Source organism: Electrona antarctica (genome assembly GCF_951216825.1).
Source record: "Electrona antarctica genome assembly, chromosome: 3".
Taxonomy (NCBI): domain Eukaryota; kingdom Metazoa; phylum Chordata; class Actinopteri; order Myctophiformes; family Myctophidae; genus Electrona; species Electrona antarctica.
Genome location: NC_136808.1, coordinates 1,578,238 through 1,603,165, shown reverse-complemented (window position 1 = coordinate 1,603,165; position 24,928 = coordinate 1,578,238). Strand labels below are relative to the sequence as shown.

Below are 24,928 nucleotides of genomic sequence, written 5' to 3'. Positions count from 1 at the left end.
TCTCTTTCAAAACGCTCTAAAAGAGCAAAAGCCCCTGTAAAAAGTTAAAGCCTACCTAATTTACACCCTGGAACAGCAGGTGGCGACAAAGCACCCTTGTTGGGAGGCCAGCGCAGAAGGAGTTGAAGTAAATAAATAATACTGCTAGTACTAGCCCCACACCTGTTCTAATTGATTCATGCAAGTCTAATCAAGACATATGGATTCCAGCTGGCATTAATCTCTCTCCAGCCTATTAAAACTGCTCTCATTTGGCAGCCATGTGCATTCACACGTGTAGCTACACCATGCTTCACAGTAATGCTCTGAGAAGGAAACAAAGCAGTGAAAATATGACTGACAATGACTGGATGAGTTTACAGTTTGAAGACCGCAGTCCGTTCTTGGACCTGCACGGTTCCATCGGCCTGACTGACTGGGACATGGATGAGGAAATGAAGCTAACAACTACAACTGATCAGTTTTGCCAAGGTATGAAGGAAGATATAAGTGATCATGATTTGATCAAGGTATGAAGGAATGTGGCTAGATGGGTGACCATGATTTTGCCCATGATAATTTGACATTTTTGCTTGGAATTGGGATTATGTACAGAATAATTCAGTGTGTCAGCCCATTGATCCAATGATTTCCGATCTGCTTGTATTAAACAACGTTAAACTCACCAACATCCTCCTCCGCGTCATCAGTGCCCAATGCCCATACCCGAGGCGGGGTTGGCGAAAGGGCCTTTCTGTGTGGAGTTTGCATGTTCTCCCCGTGTCCCCTAGGGTAGGTAGGTACCCTCATGGGTACCCTCACAAAAACATGCAGTAATCCTGGTCTCTAAAACCATAGATATGTTTATATATATCTATGTCTAAAACTACCTCCGTCTGGCCAGCCGGGGCGCCTGATGGAAGGGAAAGGAACTGGTTGGAATAACGTGTTCCTTCCACGCGCTACGTCCAACCAGGGAAACTCCCCCCTGTCAGGTGTAAAGGAGCAACTTGGGCATGAAGGAAGCATGAGTTCAAGTCCGTTGCGCTCCCCATGTCCGGAGGGTGTGTAGAGCCCAGGATCACATTAGATCATTGACACGGGGGTGAAAAATGGGTTACAAAATCGCGGGATAAAAATTATAAAAAATAAATAAAACTCACCAACATTGCAAATTTGCAGCTGTAGGGCAAGCTTGATTATTATCCTCTTTCAATCTGCAAAAAAAATGACATGTTTGCAGTGGATTTTTATGCAACAAACACTTTGAGGATAGAGGATAATTCAAGCTGTTCGTACAGCTGCAATGTTGGTGGCTTTGACATTGTTTAATACAATCAGATAGGACTTTTCTGTTTGGATGAATGGGCTGTCAATGGGAAATTGGACCTTGTTGGCACCCTGTCATTAACTAATATGGTAAGGTGGCTGCGGTCTGCATATGGTCCACTGCAACTCTAGATTCATCCCATTTTAAAGTAAAGATCTTTTCCTCCGAGAAGGAAAGCCTGGTGAGTGGTGACACAAGGTTAAAACTATCAGTGCAAATTGCGGCTAACCCCACCCCACCCCAATCATCTATGTAAAATAAATGTAATGACTCTAAATACAAGCCCATAAGGGTCCATTTGAACATATTTTTTTTAGAAACTGTGCTTTAAAGGACCACTTTTCAACCTATCTTCATATAATTGGTCCTCTCACTAATCATGATAAAATGGCACAGCCGCACAGTTGTTTTCTACTGCCCACAGCCCTCCTATGAGACACAGACTGGTTTCTGAACTGCCCACAGCCCTCTCAGACTGGTTTCTGAACTGCCCACAGCCCTCCTAAATCTATAATGAGACTGTAGGTCTAGTAGAGTTTTTTTAATTTTGTTTTATCATGAACATAAGACCAATTATATTAAGGTTTTGAAGTGGTCCTTTAAGGCATTATCCAATAACTAGATGCATTCAGTGTGACTGTTCACACCACTGGCCAATGGCAATCCAGCCATTTAAAATCAGTAAATTATTGCCGTCATGTGTGGATAAACCAAACGACTGACATGATTGCTGCCTGTCCATAAACACTGACAGATGACAAGCTGAACGACCAATACCTGGCCCAGTGGCACCATGCCAGAAGATCCAGGAAGAAAGACGAAGGGCCAGGTGAGAGGGAATTAAGACCTGTGACTATGAGACAATCATACTTCACTCTACAGCAGTGGTGGGCAACTGGCGGGCCACATGCAGCCCCCACCGTCACTTAATGTGGCCTTCAGGTTAATATCAGAATACGGGTATATTATTGGTTTCAGCTGTGACAATTCCACAACATGCAAACATGACCCGCTTTAATTACTTCAGTCTAAATTAGTAGCTCATTGCTCAACACAAGTATAATTAAAGGCATTTGAAATTACATAAAAATGTAAATTTTCAGGATTCCAATTCAAAAATAGCAAAAAAAAAAATTCAATTCAAAGATTTCAATTAGAATATAGCAAAAATAGCCGATCTACGTTTTGAGCGTGTAGATCGGCTATTTTTGCGACGACATAATATATGGCCCTAGGGAGTGAGTGTGGCAATATAGTGGCCCTCTCCATCGTCAAAGTTTCCCACCCCTGCTCTACAGATACACTTTTGCACAAGTCTTACTTCATGCAGTACAGTATATTGCTCTACTACTCAATCATTCAAGAAAGCTCTTTCCCAACATTTGCCAAAAAGTAGGTTGAGGGGTAACTTTTTTGCTGCAGTGTTTATTGCAATTTTAATTTGCAGTATGTAGACGGTACAGTCGATAGTCGATACAAAAAGGAAATCATCATATACACTGAGAAAGTAAAAAGGGGAAGTTTGGACAACAAATGTAATTGGGAGTTTACAATTTAACGTGATGTATTTGTGCCACCATCACAGAAGCCCTTGTGCAGACAAACCTGTGGTTGGTGGTGAACCCCAACATAGTTTGCCCAATTAAATACAGCAAAAAAGCAGCTAAACCCCCGAGTCCCCCTCCTGTGGAAGTGCAAGCCCCTCAGTCCCTGTCTGTTGTGGACGATGACGACACGGTCCAAAATAAATGTCATGGCCGTACGCTCGGTGACACCACCTGCTGGCGGCCTGGAGCTCTGCATGATTCCTCCTCCGGGGAAGAATCTCAGCATGAGGTGTGTGTGTAAGATATAAATGGGGGGGAGGGGGGTGTATACACTGCAGGTGAGTGTTTACGAAAAAAGCATTAACCCATTTAGGTCTGATGTCGAAATTAAAAAAAAATCTTCTAAATGATGAATTTTCTGAACCTCATCTTTCTGTATCAGTGGTGCTCAATATTTCATGTCAAGGACCCCAAACATGTGTAATTGGCCACCGACCCCCATCTGAAAATATGTTGTTCCAGGAACCTCTCGGAAGCAAAGATTTGAGTTAAAAGCGTTCGCTCTGAAAGAATATACATTCAAAGAGCTGAGCCACATTTTCAAGATTTTTCAAAATTGACAGATCTACAAGCTCGTAGATCTGCAATTTTTCAATGGCTAAATTATAATGTTTAAAACGCCAGAATGGGTTGAGGGAAGAGGACTGTATTTGTGTCTATGCTTCTTCTAACCTTTCCAACCCTGGCTGACAGTTCAGGGGTGAAGGAGCTGTTCGGCCAGTTCAAACTGTGTGCAATAAGGTCAGAGCGGCCAAGACCAGGAGGAAGGACCGTCTGCCCTCCAAGAGGTCTCTCCAACGTGTCCTGCAGGTAACTGTGTAGCCCAAGAACGTCCACTAATTCATACCTTTACATGTGTGCCATTTCTTTACTTTAATCTAAAAGTTTTCATATTTAACCCTGTGAATCCTTGAGTTCATAATGGACATTTGGCGAAATGGCTAAACATTCAAAACGTGCACAAATCTACAAGCTCACAACGCGTCGTATTGTGATGCAGTGAGAGTTACAGGCGATCGGTAATCGCCTGTATATGATTTTGGCGTTTTTGATTTATGTGGAGATTATGAATACATACTTTATTCTGCACTGTATTTGCAGGACAGCAAGACCCTAAAACCGGGCGGTTGGCACCGCCCTCCTGTCAACTATTGTGTACTGATTGCCATGGCGCTCAGCAGCAGCCTGGTGAAAAGTCTCAATGTCCAGCAGATCTACAACTTCATCAGGTTTGTCCAATTGTTTTACACAGCAGGTCGCAGTCGGCCACCGGCCTACTTGGGAACGATGCAATTGTTGCCGTGTTGTCAAACGGAAGTCCTCAATTTTAGACACGTGTTGCTGTGTCTGCTATGTTGAGCCTCAATTGGCTGAGGCAGAGGCTGGAAATTGCACAGGTGAAAGGAGTTCGCCTCATTAGGCCCACTGGCAGAGCCTGACCAGAGCCTTTCGTGGTGGTTCTGGAGAACCGTGGGTCCGACCGACTCGATACCGGGCACTGCACTCCCTGCGGGGGTGTGGATCGCGTGTCGAATGTGAAGTCAAACGGTTCTCGAGTTACGTGCATTGCGCACACACGCGCATGCAGAGACATGGCGCATTTATAGTAGGATTTCCAAACGAATGTTCAGATATGGAGATTATAATGACCGTCCTGTACTGTCTGCTTAGGACGGTTTTGCCGGATTTCAGGCAAAAGAAATGTGGTGATGGTTATCATGGAGATTAAAATGTTTGCAATATAATCTACAGATGAGAATAAAATGGAATTCAAATTTCTCTAGTGGGAAAAACTATCAACTAGGGATCAGGTTTTCTGGGACCGATCACCGATTGTTTTTTCTCATGATCGGCCGATACCGATAGGTACTGATCTTGCGAAATGTTGCACATTTTAATATTTCCGCAATTATTATGTCAAAACCTGTGTGGGGAGGAAGGGGAGAATGTTTAGGCCTGTCACAAAAATGATATTGTACTCTTATCTGATATTTATACCACTTAAATGGTGTAAAAGATCAGTTTCTCCAGGTAAAATGCCGATAACAGATCAGAGTGAATAAATTATTTTCCCTCCTATGCCAACTACCAACAGTCATTAAGACATGCAAATCCTTTGACTCCTTCAAAACCGCTCTCAAAGGGCACCTACGGACGGCTGCAATTCGAAACTGCCCCCCGTACAAATCTGAATCCCCCCCCCCCTCACTGTAGATGTCTCTTTTCCCCTTTTACCTCCTATGATGAATTCATGTTCTGTTCTTTGACTATATAGAAGTGTCTATTTGTACGTCTCTAAATGTTTTGATGAATTGAACATGGTGGACCCTCTTGTAAACAAGTGTAATGCTTAATTGGGTCGTCCACTCACAGTTAACAGCCTTTGTATTGAGTTTGTGCTTGAAATGTACTGTAATTCTGCAAACTGTTAAAGGTATATTCAGTGATTTGACTTAATCTAAATATCACTTTTTTTCTGGATAATCCTCCCTACTATAGTGTGCTGACCATATAAGGAGTTCCTCCCTGTCCCCAGTGAGCCCCTGGGGTCAAAAAAACCCTAGTTTCAGTTTTGGTGGCGGGTGGCAAAGCCTTCATCCAATCAGGATGAGAGAGGCCTTCCTCCAATCATGATCGAGTGGGGGCGGGCCTTGGTGCACATGCTGTTGGCCTGTTGCACTTCCCCCCACTGTAGAGCGTGCAGGTGCACATTTTGTTACTAGCTGGGTCTGAATTCGTTAAAATCGTGCACTTGGTGACAAGTTTTTGATTTTTGGTATGGTGGTAGGTATGGTTATAAGGTTTTCAAAAACCATCGCAAACGAGTTGGGAGCGGCCCCTAGTGGTCCGTTTGCAATGAATCTAATATTAAATGGGTCAGTATATGGTTATAAATCAAAATAATTGATAAAAGAGATTTTCATGGATTCTATTAGTATTGGGTGTGCTAAATAACATACTAAAGAAATTGGAAAAAATAACTTCTGGAAAGGCATCATTTTCAAGATGGCGTCCACGATGGCTGCCTTGGAGCTTAAAATGCCTATAAACTGGGATTGAATACATACAAAATCATAACAATTATGCACTTGGTGACAAGTTCTTGATTTTTGGTATGGTGTTAGGGATGGGCATAAGGTTTTCAAAAACCATCGCAAACGAGTTGGGCTCGCCCCCTAGTGGTCCGTTTGCAATGAATCTAATATTAAATGGGCCAGTATATGGTTAAAAATCATAATGGATAAAAGAAAAAATTCAATGGATTCTATTAGTATTGGGTGTGCTAAATAACATACTAAAAATGTAGGAAAAAATAACTTCTGGAAAGGCATAATTTTCAAGATTGCGTCCACAATAGCTGCAAAATGCCTATAAAGCTTGGATTTCATATGTAAAAAAAAAAAATAATAATAATAATTGATAAAATAGATTTTCCAATGGATTCTATTAGTATTGGGTATGCTAAATAACATATACACATTTTAGGTGAAAATAACTTATGGAAAGGCATCATTTTCAAGATGGCGTCCACGGTGGCCTCAGTAAGCTTAAAATGCCTATAAACTGGGATTTAATACATACAAAATCATAACAATTATGCACTTGGTGACAAGTTTTAGATTTTTGGTATGGTGTTAGGTATAGGCATGAGGTTTTCAAAAACCATCGCAAACGAGTTGGGCTCGCTCCCTAGTGGTCTGTTTGCAATGAATCCAATGTTAAATAGGCCAGCATTGGATTCATTGCAAACAGATGAGCTTAAAATGCCTATAAACTGGGATTTAATACATGTATTAAATCCCAGTTTATAGGCATTTTAAGCTCCTGGCAGCCATCGTGGACGCCATCTTGAAAATGATGCCTTTCCAGAAGTTATTTTTTCCTAATTTTTTAGTATGTTATTTAGCACACCCAATACTAATAGAATCCATTGGAAAATCTCTTATCAATTATTTTGATTTTTAGCCATATACGGACCCATTTAATATTAGATTCATTGCAAACAGGCCACTAGGGGGCGCTCCCAACTCGTTTGCGATGGTTTTTGAAAACCTTATAACCATACCTACCATCATACCAAAAATCAAAAACTTGTCACCAAGTGCACGATCTTGTTGATTTTGGACGAATTCAGACCCAGCTATTCCGGGGAGGACTGGGTGGTTTTCCAAATCACTCAAATCACTGAATGCTCCTTTAATAAATATTTCAATCAATGGCCGATCAACGATCGCTGCCCGATTATCGGAGCATCTCTACTATAAACTTGTCTCATTCACGGTATTTTTTTTATGTTTTATTTTTTTGTCCATGTAGAGAACATTTCCCGTTCTTTCAGACGGCGCCTGACGGTTGGAAGAACACCATCCGTCACAACCTGTGTTTCAGCAGCAGCTTCAGTAAGTCTCCTCACCACCAGCAGAGCAAAGATGGCAAGAGGAAGTCCTGCCTGTGGCAGCTCACCCTGGACGGGCGGCAGAGACTCCGAGACGAGATCACAACCATGACGGGAGACGTGTACAAGGAGCTGAAGAAGAGCATGTCCCATCCTGGTGAGGCTTTTTAGACTATTATATTTATCGAAATAAAAAAAAAGTCTTCTGAAAGAATATACATTCAAAGATTTGTGCCACATTTTCACGATTTTTCAAAAAATAGCAGATCTACAAGCTCGTAGCGCGCCACTCGGTGGCGCGCGATGAGCTTGTAGATCTGCTATTTTTCAATAGCTAAAGTATTACATAATGCTTAGTTAAAACACCAAAAGGGGTTCCCGCCCAGAATGGGTTAAACAAGGATCTGATGAAGAGCATGTCCCATCCTGGTGAGATATTAGGCTTTTTAGACTAGATTATTTGCAGATTTTTAGACTAGTAGTTCCCAAACTTTTTCATATCAAAGGACCCCAAAATTGACACGAATTAGCCCTGCGGACGCCCATTTGAAAATGTATGCCAAGGACCCCCATAAGAGAAGATTTATTTTTTTAAGGCTCTAGCAGTGATTCTCAACCCATTTAATTTCAAGGACCCCCAGTTTGACATGCATATTAGTCTACAGACCCCCCCATAGTCGGAAGGTTCATTGTGCCGAAATTACTATCCCTATCTCTAACCCTAACCTAAACATAACCGCAAGCACGGGAGCAGTGCATGTTCGCCAACCTTAATGCATGTTCGGACTAACAGGACTTCGGATCTATGGGCAGTTCCCCATTTAATGGCATTTCTATCTCTGGGACCCCCAAATTTATATTGTAAAAGAAATGTTAATCTAACTCTGAGAGTGTACAAATGGACCTGTTAGGGTCCATTTGTACACTCTCAGAGTTACACACCCATAATGGTCCATTTGGTTCCAGAACTATCATTTAGCTGGGGACCCCCTGGAACTCCCTCAGGTACCCCGGGGGGGTCCCCGGACGCCACTTTGGGAACCACTGTTTTAGACTATATTATTTGCACTGCCTGTACTTATTCCAACTGGGTGGATTTTATGTTTGTTTTTTGTTTTTTATAGTTTAGGCGCAACAAATATCACAAATCTGAACTGCGTTGTTCCCTACCTGACAAATTGAACAGAAGTTGCTTTTTAATTTCAAAATAAAAGTGTAGTGCATCAATAGGCCAACACGTTTTAACCAATGGCTGCATTTTCTTCTTTCACAGGGATTGTTCCAAGTTTGTTTGAGCTGTGATGTACATTCATGAAGCTGTCAACTTGTTCATTAAAATGTGCTTGTTGAATAAGCGTCCAGTTTTGTTTGTAATGGGATACCTATTTCTGAACTTGTTTTAGATTTATTTTGAGAATATACAAAAAATGTGAACTCCACTGTCACTCAACTCAGCCCATGGAGGATGTCTCTCACTGGGAGTGATCCGTTTATACTCCTCCATTCTCTTGGTGGTATGTGACTAACTTATAGTTATCACAAATTTGACATATTTTCAGGTCCAATGATTAAGATGTTTTGGAACCCATGTTGGTATTGAAATTGATGGGATTGGCCTGGCTCAGTGGTCCAGGCACCTTGGCTGGTAATCCAGTCTGGCAGTGTGCCGCGGGTTCGACTCCCGATCCCGACGGCCTTTACTGCATGGCTAGATGAGGATTTCTCTTTTAAAACACATATAGAAAGTCTAACAAAGAGAATCAAACCTAAAATTGGCTTCCTCTATCGAAATAGATTATGCTTCTCTAAAGAGAATAGAAAGAGGATAATCCAAGCAATTATGCCAATTTTTGATTATGGAGATATCCTGTATATGCATGCCACTGACGGCATTCTAAAACCCTTGGACGCAATTTATCACAGTGCACTACGCTTTATTACAGGAGCAGGTTTCAGAACACATCACTGTGCATTATATACCTCAGTAGAATGGTCTTCTCTGGCTCTTAGAAGGAAACTACATGCTACCCTGTTCACGTATAAAGCTTTAATTGGTAAACTACCTCTGTATTTAACAAAACTGCTAGATCTCAATACATCAGCTTATGGTACTAGATCACAAGATATGCTTTTATGGAAGGTACCAAAAACTACTACTAAATTGGGAGATACTGCCTTCAGGGTGTATGCTCCACATTTATGGAATGGTTGTCAAAACAAATTGAAGTTGAATCCCACCCACCCACAACGATGATGATATGGCTACTGCTAGTTATACATTAGCATGTGAGAAATTACAAGTGACCTTATATAACCATTCAGCCATCTGGAGTAACCAAATTAGGAGGGGTTCAGTTCACATTTCTTCAGAAGTTTAAAAAACACACACACACACACACACACACACACACACACACACACACACACACTAAATCAGGAAGATAAGGTTGAATGAATCTAGATTATATTAAGGATAAATGGGATAAATAAGTCATAATTATAATAATATTCAGTAAAGTATTATTGTGCAATATTCAGTAAAGTATATAAAAGAGCTCAAAGGCTACATATTCAGTCAGACAACTCACCCCGAAAGTGAAGACAACTCACCCCGAAAGTGGCCGAAAGTGAAGACATCTCACCCCCGAAAGTGAAGACATCTCACCCCTGGTGAGTTGTCCGGACGTTCGGGTTGAGATGTCCTGACAACTCACCAAAAGTGGCAAAAGGGGTGAGTTGTCTTGTTACCTATAGGCTGTCTGCCTGGTTAACACACACTGCTGCATTATATAGTCTTAGGCCGCCATCTAGCGGCCAAACATAGTAATGGCCCAATTCAATGACTGTGACTCGGCACAGTGAATTAACTAACTTACCGGCAGGGCTGGACTGGGTCAAGAATTCGGCCCTGAAATTTGGCCCAGACCGCCCCACCACAACCAGCAAGCAGATGGCAGAAACTCTACAGCCCCGCTCTGTCGAGGCACACTCAAACAAACCTTAATACCACCACTTTTACTGAAAAACATCCATGTAAAAATAATATTAAAGCAAGGGGGGGCGGCCCACTGGGCATTTGCCCTGTACTTCAAGTGGCCAGTCCAGGCCTGGCTCCCATTCTCCATGCAGACTGCGGCCATCTTACCATATAAGTTAATGGCAAGGTGCTACCTAGGTGCAACTTCCATAGGCAGCCCATTCATCCAAACAAAAAAGTCCTATCTGATTGTATTAAACAACGTCAAACTCACCAACATTGCAGCTGTACGGAAAGCTTGAATTATTCTCTTTCTATCCTCAAAGTGTTTGTTTTATAAAAATCCACTGTATAGGCTACATGTTATGAGCTACTTTGTGTCCTTGCAGGTGATTCTTTTTCAAAGTGCTGGAGTTTGGAAGTGCTCGTTAGATATCACTCAACTGCTCTGTGTACCACCTGTTTTGAATTAGCACATAATGCGAGAGGAAGACACTGCTTTACTGAAAACGAGTGCTTCCAAACTCTGATGGAAACATGGCCGCGGTCTGCAAATGGGCAATTGAGTCATATGGACAGGGCGACGTCCCTTCCTTCCATTACGTTCCTTGAGCACCAACACGGAAGCTTGCCCTCACTAGAGAGCATTCGCCCCAGAGCCGGAAGAGGCGTCTACCTTTCTATGTCTATTGTTTGGACTATTCTGTACAGTCTATGGTTTGGACATGTGCAGAGGAGGGATGAGCAGAAGGCAGAGGAGAACAGGGATGGACAAAGGGTCACTCTGGGCACACCTAAGATTCCATGCACGGACAAAAGAAGCTGTCTTTTGCGTCATTTCCGGGTTTTTAGACAGCTGGTGGATGGAAATGAAACTCCACCCACGCGGCAGATTGCCGCGTCGGCCAGATTCCCGGAAAAGCTTGCCCCACTGGCATTCTGCCGCGTGGGTGGAGCTTCATTTCCATCCACCAGCTGTCTAAAAACCTGTAAATGACGCAAAAGACAGCTTCCTTTGGCCGCGCATGGAAGTTCAAGTGTGCCCAGGCTGATAGAGGAGGAAGAGCTCTTTTTTAGTTTTAGGGTTTTTCTTCGCCGTCCTAATTGTTCTAGCACAATTAAGACGGCGAAGAAAAACCCCAAAACATTTTGCAAGGAAAATACAAACATTTAAAAACTTGTTCAACTAGTAAATAGTGTAAATAGCAAATGTACAACTTAAAGTTCACAACGTGTTGCAAAAGCAAAAAATAAGGCTTCATAAAGTGGAAGGAACATATCTTACGTATGTCAATACAGTATTGCAACTCTTTTACCTGCACCCTAGCTGTGAATAAAGGGCTTTAATTGTGAGTCTGCTCCAGTGCCTTCCTTCCACTATATACCAGTCCTGCTCCTGAGATGCACCAGACCAGCCTAAACTTGGCTTGAGGCCCCGTTGTACATGCAGGGCTCCATAATGTATTGTTGTAAGTCTGGAGGTTACCTCATGTCCAAAACCATAGCTTCAAATTCAAACATGCGTTTCAAGCTTGTGGATCTGCTACTTTTGATGCTTTTGTGTGGTGCTGTATAGTATATATGTTCAAGCAGGACGTTAATTTAGGGGAAAACACATGCTTAAATATGGAGATAAGAGGTTTCTGTCCGACAAGTGTGGTTGGTCATGTGGGGAGACACCACATTTCTCTTATGGGTCTCAGTCACTCTGGACTCGAGCTGAAAAAGGGTGTGAACGGCTGAGACAGAGGACTAATGAGGGCTCAGGGTTGAATGTGCTGAGCTGAGGCTCCCTCAGATCTCCTGATCTGCTTTTTCTTCTTTTCTGCTGCTTTTGGAGCAATTTCTTGTTCACAAAGTTGTGGTGGAGTTGTTTGTTTTACATCGTCCGTCACTCCACTTTCCCTGATTGGCTGTGAAAAACACTGATCTGAATGGATGTAGGGTGGCTCGATTATTTTCTTATAGATTATCAACTAATCAATCGTTTAATATATCGATTAACAGCTTAATTGTTATTGTATATTTCGTTGCACAACAGCGATGCAATGTGTTGTGACCTTGTAGTTTAGATCAAGTTGGATATTTCGTTTTTTTTTTAAATTATTTTTAACTTTTTGCCTATAAAATAGGGATTGATTATTAATAGATTAATTTATGTACGTATCGATTATAATTTTTAATGGATTAAATCAATGTGTTTAAGTAACAGTTGCACCCCTAAATAGATTCACAGTACAGAAGTAGGCCTATTCACAAAGTATTTTCATATGCTTTCACCACCATATTACTAATATGTACATGCTGTTCCTTTGGACCATAACAGGCACATGATACAAATGCATCACATTACAACCATTTTGTTTAAATACAGAATGAATCACATCAATTGTCTTTCGCTGCCTGTGCAGCCGAATGTACTGTAAGTCACTCGTGTGCTTTGAACAAAACAAAAACAATTGAGCCTTTGTTCAGCATTTTACAGTCCAAATAAACTGTCTTTGTTCAAATGGCAGTGTCGCCAAAAAGGAACGAGTACACTTACTGACTCAAAGTGTGTGACTGAACACAAAGTAACACTAGTTAGGAACAAGTGTTTAATATAAAGTGTTTACTTTGCCGCAGCAGTGTTTCCAAGAACTGAAGAACCAAGAAGTAAGGAAGACATACAGTTGTACTGTATACATCATTACATCTGTATACTGTAGAAGTGTAGAGCGTAGTGTACTGTACACTCAAATTATGTCATGTCAGTACACTGAACATTAGTCAGCACAGTTTTGGGATTGAGGTATTTACAGACTAACCACAGCGAATATGAAAATGTTAGGGGTGCACGATTATGAAATATGACCGATATTTGATCTCCGGTTATTTGCAGGGTCATATCTGCCGATACCGATTCTGATCGATTCCGATATTATACAGAGGACCACAATGGACACAAGCCTAGGCCCTAGGGGGCTTGGCCCAAAGCCTGTTAATAAAGTATTAAATCAATCAATAAAGAGCCTTTTTTTTCCACAACTGAATGACTACTGAATGAGATGAGTACACACATTAAATGTAGAAAAAGAAACGTTTATTTTTCCTTAGGATTACTTAAGAGTTTACATCATATTTGATTTGGCTTTTGTTCTAGACTAGAGGTAGACAATTTTGATTTATATTGAACTCATTGATGATTTTCTTTTCATGTTTAATTTAAAAACAATTTAGCTGGTAAAAAAAAGAAAACCGATGAAATAATCTGTATTATTTTGAGACCGTTCCGATTCCGATATGACATTTTTATGACCGATTCCGATATGCGATTAATTGTGCATCCTTAGAAAATGTATATTACATACAGTATCCACATGCCGCCTGGGTAATCTATGTCCATAAAACAAAAGCTATCAACAATGAATATGTGACTGAACACAAAGTAACACTAGTTAGGAACAAGTGTTTAATATGAAAGATAATCATCATCATCACTACCATAACATGACTTAGAAGAAACTGCAAAAGCTAATTACTTACAAGCAGTATTTACATGCAGACTGTTTGTTTAAACGTAATGCATTCCCCCATGTCTCTCCAATTCCCCCGTTCAACAGTCAATCTTCCTGATGTCTACCTTGTGCCCTTGGATGGATCCCTCCATCTTCCTCAGAGAGTCCTTAAGCTCCTTCTCAAACCCCTCATCTCCTGATCCTGCATGTGTCTCCTACAGGTGAGTGTTGCTAATTAGAGCTATTCCATGTATCTCATCCACCATGTCCATGACTCTCCTTTCCCTTCTTCTATCTCACATGTTCTTTCTACTGGTATGTTGTCTCTCTTTTCCAGTAAGTTCAGGTTCTCCTTCAACACTGAACAACATTTGTGTAGATCCCTTATCTCTCTGTTCTTCTCCTCCAGCCGTCTGTTAAACTCTCTCTGCATCTTGGTGTTGGAGATCATGATGCTGCTCTGGATCTCAGGCAGGAGAACCTTCATCAGGTTTCTCTCTGCTTCCACTCTGGCCTCTGCTTCGTAGGTCTCTCTCATCTCCTCTACGTCCTGCCTATGTCTCTCCTCCCTCTCTCCCCTCACAAGTACTGCCCTTCACCTCCTGGGGGCAGTCTGTCCAGTATCTTCAGGCGTATTTCCAGTGAGCTGTGATAAACCTCCTCTAGTATTGAATAACGGCTGTGGTTCTCCTTTAACGTTTGTCTCAGTGTCGTCATCTCTCTGTTCTTCTCCTCCAGCCGTCTGTTAAAGTCTCTCTGCATCTTGGTGTTGGAGATCATGATGCTCCTCTGGATCTCAGGCAGGAGAACCTTCATCAGGTTTTTCTCTGCTTCCACTCTGGCCTCTGCTTCGTAGGTCTCTCTCATCTCCTCGATGTCCTGAATGTGTCTCTCCTCCCTCTCTCTCCTCTCATTCTCTCTCTTTGCTCTAAACCTCTCCAGCTTTCTCTCCATCTCCTCTCTTCTCTCAGACTCCCTCCTCAGCTCTCCTTCCAGCTCTCTTTTCTTCTCTTCATCCCTCTCCTCCCTCACTTGTCTCTCCAATTCACTCGTTCGACGGTCGATCTTCCTGATGTCCCCCTCGTGCTCTTGGATGGATCCCTCCATCTTCCTTAGAGAGTCTTTAAGCTCCTTCTCAAACCTCTCCTTCATCTCCTGCTCCTGCATGTGTCTCCTCTCCTCCAAGTCCCTCTGGATCTTTCTCTCCATCTCTCTGACCTGGGCCTCTACCTCCTGGTAGGTCTGAGTGCTGTAGAAGCTCTCTGTGTTTCCTGCCACCATGCTCTCTATCTTCTCCAGCAGCTGTGAGACCTCACCAGCATCGCTGCCGTCCGTAACGTTGAGGACGTGGCACCTGTTCCCAAATTTCTCTACAAGCTGCCGACGTTCCCGACTGCCTGCACGGAGGAACTCCTCAGCACTCTGCTCTTGCACGCCGTCAGCGCGGATAAGGATGACCATGCTGTGTTCCCAGCAGCTCTCTCCAAACGCCTCCTGCATCTTCTCCATCGTCCCTCTCGCCTCTTCTCCGGAGGCCTCCGCCGGTATGACCAGGAGGAAGGCATGGGGACCCGGGGCGGACAGACGTACGCACAGCCCCGCATCCTGCCTCATGTCCTCCAGTGAGCGTCCAGAGAGGTCTGGAGCGTCCACCAGCACCAGCCGTCTCCCGCAGACGTCCCCCTCTCTCCTCCTACTCCTCTGGCTCAGGTCAGAGGAGCTGGCCTCGGCGCCAAACACCTCCTTGCCCAGGATGGTGTTTCCTGCTGCGTTCCTCACAGCTACAGTCCTCCCCAGTAGCACCAGCCTCCGCTCAGACATGGAGGGAGACACTGGTGAGTCCAAAGTGTTGTCTTCTGCCACTGAAACGCAAAACAATGGAACAAACTATGAAACTACACCATATACAGTACAAACTCGGTTACTAAACAATACAGTATACCTATACGTTATCACAGACAATTGTGGTGTCCCAGAAAACATTGTTCATAGAATCCTGTGAAATATTCATAATTGCTGTCCTGGGAACACAATGCATGCGGGAGGTTCCCAGTTCGAACCCGGGCTCAAAGTGTCCTCGAGCAAGACTCTGAAACCCTAATTGCTCCCGATGTGCAGGTTGGTGCCTTGCATGGTTTCCTCCGTCATCGGTGTGTGAATGTGTGTGTGTGAATGGGTGAATGTAATGTAATGGATGAATGTAATGTAATGTAATGCACAATCTATGCAAAGCAACTTGGATAAAGGCGCTATATGAATGCACCATTTACCATTTATTTACCAATGCACATGGACACTGGGCTACATTTATTGACTATGTTTAAACCTTGTATAGTTTAATGTTGTCAGATGAACACGTATAATGTTGCTAGACTATTTGAAAAAGCATCATAATAGGCCTACTTACTATCTGGAGGTGGAGCCTTACTGCGTCTCCTCTTCATCACTGGTAGAGAGACGACTTCATCTGTGGTCTCTGCGCCCACTGCAACACAACACACACATCAACCACACAGTCCAGATGGAACCCTAACCCACTGCAACACACACACATCAACCACAGTCCAGATGGAACCCTAACCCACTACACATGAACATTTTCAACTCAGCCTCATGGTGGCGCTATAACTGGCCGGATCTGTGGATAACTTTGTATGCCAACTCCCTAGAGGCCAAGGAAAAACCTTTTCCTGGAATCTTTCACATCTGCTCTTTATAGCGCCACCAGGAGGCCGACATATGTAAAACACATTTTCTAATATTACTCCTTCAGATGTTATCCAGTCATGTGATCAAGACGGGTTTGTTTGATTTCTCACAATCCACCCTCATTGGCTACACACACACACACACACACACACACACACACACACACACACACACACACACACACACACACACACACACACACACACACACACACACACGTTTATATTGCTCCTAAACATTTTGCCAAACATCACACTCACACTCCTATCCTCCTGGTGGAGACCTGTGCCTGTGGGCACTTTTTCTAGTTAGATCTGTTTCACTACGTTTTGAATAGGAACTAATTGGGTCACAGTCTGTGAAGCACAGTGATATGTAACTGATATATAAATTGAACAAAGGAATACAAAGGAGACTATGATGCAGACTGCTATAATACAAAATGTTAATGGGATTCAATCGTAAGTAACACTATTAGGCCTAACTCCAAATTAAATGTACTGAATCAATTAACTGAAAAAGAAAGAAAGAAAGAAAGAAAGAAAGAAAGGAAGAACACTCATTTGGGTCACGTCCTTTGGATGTTGCTGCAGGAACTAAATTCAATGTTCAAATTAATTTAATATGCAAACATGTAAGCTAAAATGGACTAGTAAAAGTTGGAAACAAATTGTTATGTCAACTTTAATTGGCACTCACCTGGGACAGATGCAGCCGCATCTTTGGATTGTACTGCAAGAAATGTAAAAAATGTGAAAATGAATGGATCTTCTAACTTTCACTATTACACTGGGATATACATTTACAATGTGGTCTTAATCCAGAGCTACAATTGTCATCATCTAACATTACAAATTGTTATGTCAACTTTAATTGGCACTCACCTGGGACAGATGCAGCTGCATCTTTGGATTGTACTGCAAGAAATGTAAAGAATGTGAAAATGAATGGATCTTCTAACTTTCACTATTACACTGGGATATACATTTACAATGTGGTCTTAATCCAGAGCTACAATTGTCATCATCTAACATTACATTAGTGCTTAGTTAATTAAATTCCGAGGAGTCTGTTTGGTTACATTTGTATACTCCTAGGAGCTACAAAACTGACAGTAAAAGTTACAGTATGACACCGCCCGGCCACACCCACCACTAATGATAATTGATTAGCCCTTGATTAACAGCTCAACATCTAAGATCTAAGTGTACACATTTGCACGAATGAGTGACCAAATGCTCATTCCAATCCTTTAGTATAGCATTATACTCTACCTTTGTTTTGTATAGCATTATACTCTACCTTTGTTTTGATACTGCTTCTGCAGATCTTTCCTGCCAAACTTCCCCAGAACATTCACCATGATCTGATCCACATTATCGGGGTACGTCTGCAGAATCACGTCGGCTGTGTCCATCCTGTCTTTGTTCTGCAGGAGGGCTCTTCCAATCGGGTCTTGGCCGTCAAGGCAAGCAGGATCTCGTAGGAACCTATGGAACTTCTTGAACTCGTCATCTTCCAGCTCTTCCAGAGTTGCATTGACGCGGTCTGGTACAAACACAGCATGTTAATATCTCTGCTTCATTCTCTTTTTGGGTGTGAAGAGCTGAAGTTATTTTATGTGGCCTACTGTACATGAGGAAAGCCATGACAAAAGTACACAGGGAAGACATATTTGCATAATATGCAAATATGTCTGTTATAATATTATTATAACCACACCTGGGGTTATATATTAGAGTAATGTTAACTCCATAGACACACAAAAAACTATGGCACCCCATGTTTAACATATATTTCTATAATTATTCTTTTGTATTGTTCTAAAAACTATTTGTCTTGAATTAATTAAACTATTGCATATAGACAGGTCAGGGAAAGCAAATCCATATATATTAAACAGTTTTACTGTTACTGTACAAACAATAACTGAGGAGGCTTTTCTGAAATAGGGTATGTAGTACAAACATTTATGTCAATATCCAAAGGTATACAGCATCAGAGTGGAAAACTACGTCAGATACAACTCGATTAATGACTGAACCCTTTGAGTTCATTAAAAGAAATGCCTACAGTCTTTCTACTTTGTGAGTACATCTTCACATTCAACACTGCCCTTCAGTTAGTACGAATTGAGTGATTCCACCCAGTGTCCAGTAGATGGCGAACATTAAACACCAGACAGAAAAAGAGAGCAACAGATAGAGACAGACATACATAATACATGCAGTGGTGGAAAAAGTACTCAAATGTTGTACTTAAGTAAAAATATCAATACTGCAATGTAAAACAAGTAGAAAGTAGACTACTCATTATGCAGAATGTCCCATTTCAAAAATTTTCAACATTCTAACAATCTTTTGAAAATAGAAGATATGCACGCTCTAGGCCCTCATTTATCAACCGTGCGTACGCCAAAATATGGGTGTACGCCGAAATTACCGCAATTTTCGGCATTTACGATTTGCGCCAAAGATTGAAAATTATCTTGTGCCAAGACAAAACTCACGTCTGGTCGGGAGCTGTCGTACGCTTTGTCCTCACCTGTTTTTCTGTCGTAGAACAGCGGAGCAGCATTGTTTGACCAGCTGAAAGGCTGTCACAGGCATCTAAACATATGTATTCACTCCTAAAATGTTTATATAAAACTGTATAGGTATATATGGGCTAAATACATATAAGATGTGTCTTTGTGTCATATGAAATTAGTAGGAGATTTCCAACTTTACAAGTAATTAAAATCGCGCAATTAAAAACAATGTTGCAAGTTAGATGCTTAAGCCATTTAAACAGTGTTTTGCATGAGCGCATACATGCAAGGATTTGGGCTGTCTGTGCTGAAATATTTCCATGACGGGACGTTGGAGAGTACTATAGGCTAGTGCAGTGCTGCAGCTGCGGAGAGTCCCAACGTGGGTAGCCTACTGTAGCCTAATCTACAGCAGGCCGATGTCTTTCTGGAGTTACGGTATGTGCAATCTCCTCCTCGTTTAATAAACCCGACGCGCTCGAATGCCAAATGTACCGTGCCAGCGCACGTGGGAACCGCATCGGAGATAAAGGTAGGCTACCCAGCCAGCCCACCACCACCAGTGCCCAGCCACTGCAGCGACTGCGAGGCAATCTAAATAGTCTGTCGAACGTGCGGTGCATGGTCAGTTGGTCACGGTCACGGACGGACCACAGTGATAGAGAGACAGACAGACAGGACAGGAGGAGCACCTATGCAAAACAGCAGCGTGTGTGTGCCTATTTGTTATTTAATTCATGGTTCACAGGTTCAGGTTTTCGTTCACCAATATATCTTGTTGTATATTAAATTAAAAAGACTTTAATAATTTAATATACAACTAACAACACACAGTGACAGTTGCTTGCAAATTGCGATATGTGCGTGCGTGCGTGCGGGGGGGGGTGATGCGGGCAGCAAGGGAAGCGAAGCGAGAGGAGAAACAGACCGCGTAGTCCTACAGCTTTATTTAATTCATGCAGGTTTATTTATTTAAGATACAACAAGTTGCTTGTGCGTGCGTGTGCGTGCGTGCGTCTGTGTGTGTGTATGGGAGGGCAACTTAGGCAAGCGAGTGAAACTTTCTTTCCCTGTAACCATGGTTTCCAGGTCGTATTGCAGTTGTTCATGTCGCAAAACCGAGGGCGCGGCTAGATTTTATAGGGCGTGCCAGATTGATTTCAGCCGTCACATTTATCACTGCTAGGAATGAAATTAGGAAGGAACAGCTGTCTACGATCACTTTGTAAATGCCGACCCGACGTGGGTGTACTACGAATCCTACACTCGAATTTGGGGCAGAATTTGCACTCAATTGATAAATGAGGGCCTAAGGCCCTCATTTATCAACCGTGCGTACGCCAAAATATGGGTGTACGCCGAAATTACCGCAATTTTCGGCATTTACGATTTGCACCAACGTTTGATTTTGAACTTGAGCCAAGACAAAAACCACGTCTGGTCGGGAGCTGTCGTACGCTTTGTCCTCACCTGTTTTTCTGTCGTAGAACAGCGGAGCAGCATTGTTTGACCAGCTGAGAGGCTGTCACAGGCATCGAAACATATGTATTCACTCCTAAAATGTTGATATAAAACTGTATGTATATGGGCTAAATGTAAAAAAGAAAAAAAAAGTAAAGGAATACATCAACGATGTGTCTTTGTGTCATATGAAATTAGTAGGAGATTTCCAACTTTACAAGCAAGCAATTAAAATCGCGCATTTAAAAACAATGTTGCAAGTTAGATGCGTAAGCCATTTAAACAGTGTTTTGCATGATGAGCGCATACATGCGAGGATTTGGGCTGTCTGTGCTGAAATATTTCCATGACGGGACGTTGGATAGTATAGTGCAGCGCTGCAGCTGCGGAGAGTCCCAACTTGGGTAGCCTACTGTAGCCGAATCTACAGCAGGCCGATGTCTTTCTGGAGTTACAGTATGTGCAATCTCCTCCTCGTTTAATAAACCCGACGCGTCGCTCGAATGCCAAATGTGCCGTGCCAGCGCAAGTGGGAACGCATCGGAGATAGTATAGCCTAAGCCAGCCTGCAGCCCACCATACCACCACCAATGTCCAGTGCCACATGAGGCTACGGGTTTGGCTGCAATATTCATATAATTGACAGTTGACAGCGAGGCAATTTAAATAGACTGTCGGACGTGCATGGTCAATTGGTCACGGTGTCACGGACGGACCACAGTGATAGAGAGAGACAGACAGGACAGGAGATGCACCTTGCAAAACAGCAGCGCGTGCGCGCCTATTTGTTATATAATTCATGGTTCACAGGTTCAGGTTTTCGTTCACTAATATAATGTATATTAAATGAATAAAGACTTTAATAATTTAATATACAACTAACAACACAGTGACAGTTGCTTGCAAATTGCGATATGTGCGTGCGTGCGGGGGTGATGCGGGCAGCAAGGGAAGCGAAGCGAGAGGAGAAACAGACAGGGTAGTCCTACAGCTTTATTTAATTCATGCAGGTTTATTTATTTAAGATACAACAAGTTGCGTGTGCGTGCGTGCGTCTGTGTGTGTGTATGGGAGGGGGCAGCAGAAACTTTTTTCCCCCTGTAACCATGGTTTCCAGGTCGTATTGCAGTTGTTCATGTCGCAAAACCGAGGGCGCGGCTAGATTTTATAGGGCGTGCCAGATTGATTTCAGCCGTCACATTTATCACTGCTAGGAATGAAATTAGGAAGGAACAGCTGTCTGCGATCACTTTGTAAATGCCGACCCGACGTGGGTGTACTACGAATCCTACACTCGAATTTGGGGCAGAATTTGCACTCGATTGATAAATGAGGGCCTAAATGCACAAATCGCATCGCGACAGTGACACTATACAGCTTGTTGACTGTAGTGTAAGCTAAGTGACACAATACTAGATCTCAGTTTCCAGAGTTTCCAGTTTTGAATTCCAGAATAGTTTTGAATGAAGATAGGCAGGGTTAAAAAGCATACTGCCCTATACAAAGCCAACGTTGTGCTTGAAATGTACTGTAATTCTGCAAACTGTTCAATCAATCAATCAAACGTGCAATAACTATGCAAACAATTTAATCTTTTAAAACCTGAGGCCAATTCTACAAATGCCTTCTAAATCAGTATATCAAACGATTTTGTGTCAAGGACCCCTATATCTGAATGTTTTGTGCCAGAAAAGAAGCTTTGTGTTAAAAAATACAACATGATTCAAGATTAAAAAAATAAACAAAGACATTGCAGATGTACAAGCTCGCAGCACGGCACAAGGTGATGGGATACAAGGGTTTAAACTAAGGTGTTTTAGTCAGCCAAATGGGTAATATGGCATATATTAGGGATATTACACTAATTGTATTTAATAAAATGCAGGAAGCTCACGTTCAGTGTTTAGTCAACAGACAGACAGACAGACAGACAGACAGACAGACAGACAGACAGACAGGCAGGCGGGCGGACGGACAGACAGACAGACAGACAGACAGACAGACAGACAGACATACAGACAGAGGATGCGAGAGAGAGACTAAAAGGAGAGACCGATAAATGCAAAACATGCACCTCGTTCAACTGATAATTCAAGTTGTACCACTGCCAAGAATCAAAACCAAAAGTAAGAAATGCTCCTCAGCTGTACAGGCAAACTAATAAAACCAAAACCAAAAGCAACACGTTATCTTTGTGATGTTCATAAAAAGATCATAGTAATGTTTAACCCCCAACCACCGCATGCACGCACACACTGACTGTAGCCTATGTGTTTATACGCTTTGTGCAGCACAGTGGTTTTGTAGTGTATTGATAATCATAATGAATACTTTACTGAGCAACTTTTACTTGTAGTGGATTATATGCTACTTTAAACAAAGTTGAAATACAGGTAAATAGCATTTATATCAAATTTGATGTAAATGATATAAACTTGACTAGCCTACAATGCAAGTTGAAAATGAATGCCCCACCCAGTTATTATGTTTGTGTCCTTTTTATGCCCATATATGGAGTTCTTTGTCAGGCATGCCCAAATATGGAGTATTATGCCAGGGCCGTGCAGAGAGCACTAGGGGGGCAGGGGCTCAAACTCCAAAAAAGGGCACATGAGTGGGCACGCGTAGCACGTGCCGATTTTTGGGGGTGGTCTTTTTGTGGAGTCCTTCCCTTGTGCCATTTCATGTCATTGGACAGTAAAATAAGAAATATGTTGTCATTAGTCTGAAACTAAAACTGACTGATGGCAGATTAAAAGATAATTCATTATGAGTCCTGTTATTTACTTTTACATGTTTAAATGGGCTGGCCCCCGAGTATCTCTCCGAGCTCTGCGCTCCGCCGATCAGGTACTGCTAGAGGGCCGAATAACAAAGAAGAGCACTAGGGGCGCACGCTCTTTCGCGGCTGCAGCTCCTAGGCTCTGGAAGAGCTTGCCTCTTTATATTCGATCTGCCCCATCCATTAATGTTTTTAAATCTCACCTTAAGACTCATCTTTTCACCCTGGCTTTCACTCCCTCTTGAGTCCATTTTAGGTTTTGTTTTATCTTAGCTCTTTTTTGTTTTGCTTATTTTTACCTTTCATGCTTATATTTTGTCAACATTTCTGATTGTGTTTTCTCGTTTACATTCTGTGTTCTCTTGCCTGTCTATGTTTTTTCCACTGATCTGTACAGCACTTTGGTCAACCTTGGTTGTTTTAAAACGTGCTTTATAAATAAAGTTTGATTTGATTTGATTTGATTTGATGATAGTGGCATTTATCATTACTTCAAATGTTCGTCTTGAAGGGCCAATGGCACTTATTGGCCCCCCACACAAGCCCTTATTGGTCCCCCACACAAGCCCTTATTTGCCCCCCACACAAGCCCTTATTGGCCTCCCACATAAGCCCTTATTTGCCCCCCACACAAGCCCTTATTTGCCCCCCACACAAGCCCTTATTTCCCCCCCACACAAGCCCTTATTTGCCCCCCACACAAGCCCTTATTTCCCCCCCACATAAGCCCTTATTGGCCCCCCACAAGCCCTTATTGCCCCCCCCACATAAGCCCTTATTGGCACCCCACACAAGCCCGTATTTGCCCCCCACATGAGCCCTTATTGGTCCCCCACACAAGCCCTTGTTTTCCCCCCACACAAGCCCTTATTGCCCCCCCACATAAGCCCTTATTGGCCCCCCACAAGCCCTTATTGGCCCCCACATAAGCTCGTATTGGGCCCCCACACCACCCCCCCCCCCCACACACATGTCCTTATGTGGCAATTTTTTTTTTTAAATAATAAAACTTTGTTTTGCCCTTCCCCTCGAATTTTTTTTTTAAATTATTATTATTATTATTATTTTATTTTTTAGAAAGGGCACTTTCTGCAAAAGGGCAGGTGCTCAAGCCCCCCTAGCCCCCCCCCCCCCCCCCCCCCCCTCTGCACGTGCCTGAGGTTAATTATATCTGGGAGTACCAGTGAGAGTCTGTTGGCTATAATTGAAGTGAAAATCTTTTGATCTACATTTAAAAGAGATATCGGTCTGTAGGATGAACAGACTGTCAGGTCTTTTCCTTCTTTTGGTATAACCGTAATAACTGCTGAATTCCATGTGTCTGGCCACTTCCCTGTTTGTAGTATATCATTGAAAACTCTGCATAGAATTAGGTGACACCAAGGGTCTAAAGCACTTGTAAAATTCATTTGTGAAGCCGTCACTTCCTGGGCTCTTTCCAGTTTTACCTTTCTGGATAACCTTTGTAATTTCTGTCTCTGTTATTGGTTTAATGAATTCTTTATTTAGATTTTCAGTTAGTGTAGGAAGGTTTAAAGGTGTTAGGTACTCTTTAATTATTTGCATACTTACATCTACTATTTCTGGGGTATAGAGCTTTTGATAATAGTCTCTGAAACATGCTGCTATTTTTGATTTCCCTCTGTTGGGTATATCATTT

General features: G+C 42.4%; 2 protein-coding genes and 1 long non-coding RNA gene across 3 annotated transcripts; 1 reads left to right on the top strand and 2 right to left on the bottom strand.

The window, feature by feature from the left end:
* The first annotated feature begins 277 nt into the window (after positions 1-277).
* Positions 278-8,692, top strand: foxr1 (forkhead box R1). Its single transcript, XM_079496799.1, has 7 exons — positions 278-471; positions 2,064-2,138; positions 2,895-3,145; positions 3,610-3,726; positions 4,018-4,145; positions 7,234-7,469; positions 8,586-8,692. Exons 1-7 carry the CDS (start codon positions 288-290, stop codon positions 8,612-8,614), a joined length of 1,020 nt encoding a protein of 339 aa, XP_079352925.1. The 5' UTR covers positions 278-287; the 3' UTR covers positions 8,615-8,692.
* A 5,295-nt stretch (positions 8,693-13,987) lies between these two features.
* LOC306920162 (GTPase IMAP family member 4-like) lies at positions 13,988-16,265 on the bottom strand. Its single transcript, XM_079496811.1, has 2 exons — positions 16,194-16,265; positions 13,988-15,648 (listed from the first exon to the last, which is right to left on the bottom strand). Exons 1-2 carry the CDS (start codon positions 16,228-16,230, stop codon positions 14,366-14,368), a joined length of 1,320 nt encoding a protein of 439 aa, XP_079352937.1. The 5' UTR covers positions 16,231-16,265; the 3' UTR covers positions 13,988-14,365.
* Positions 16,266-17,057: 792 nt separating this feature from the next.
* On the bottom strand, positions 17,058-18,034 carry LOC306920322. Its single transcript, XR_013789645.1, has 3 exons — positions 17,798-18,034; positions 17,195-17,227; positions 17,058-17,091 (listed from the first exon to the last, which is right to left on the bottom strand). It is a non-coding gene; the product is annotated as an uncharacterized lncRNA (long non-coding RNA).
* Between the last annotated feature and the right edge of the window lie 6,894 nt (positions 18,035-24,928).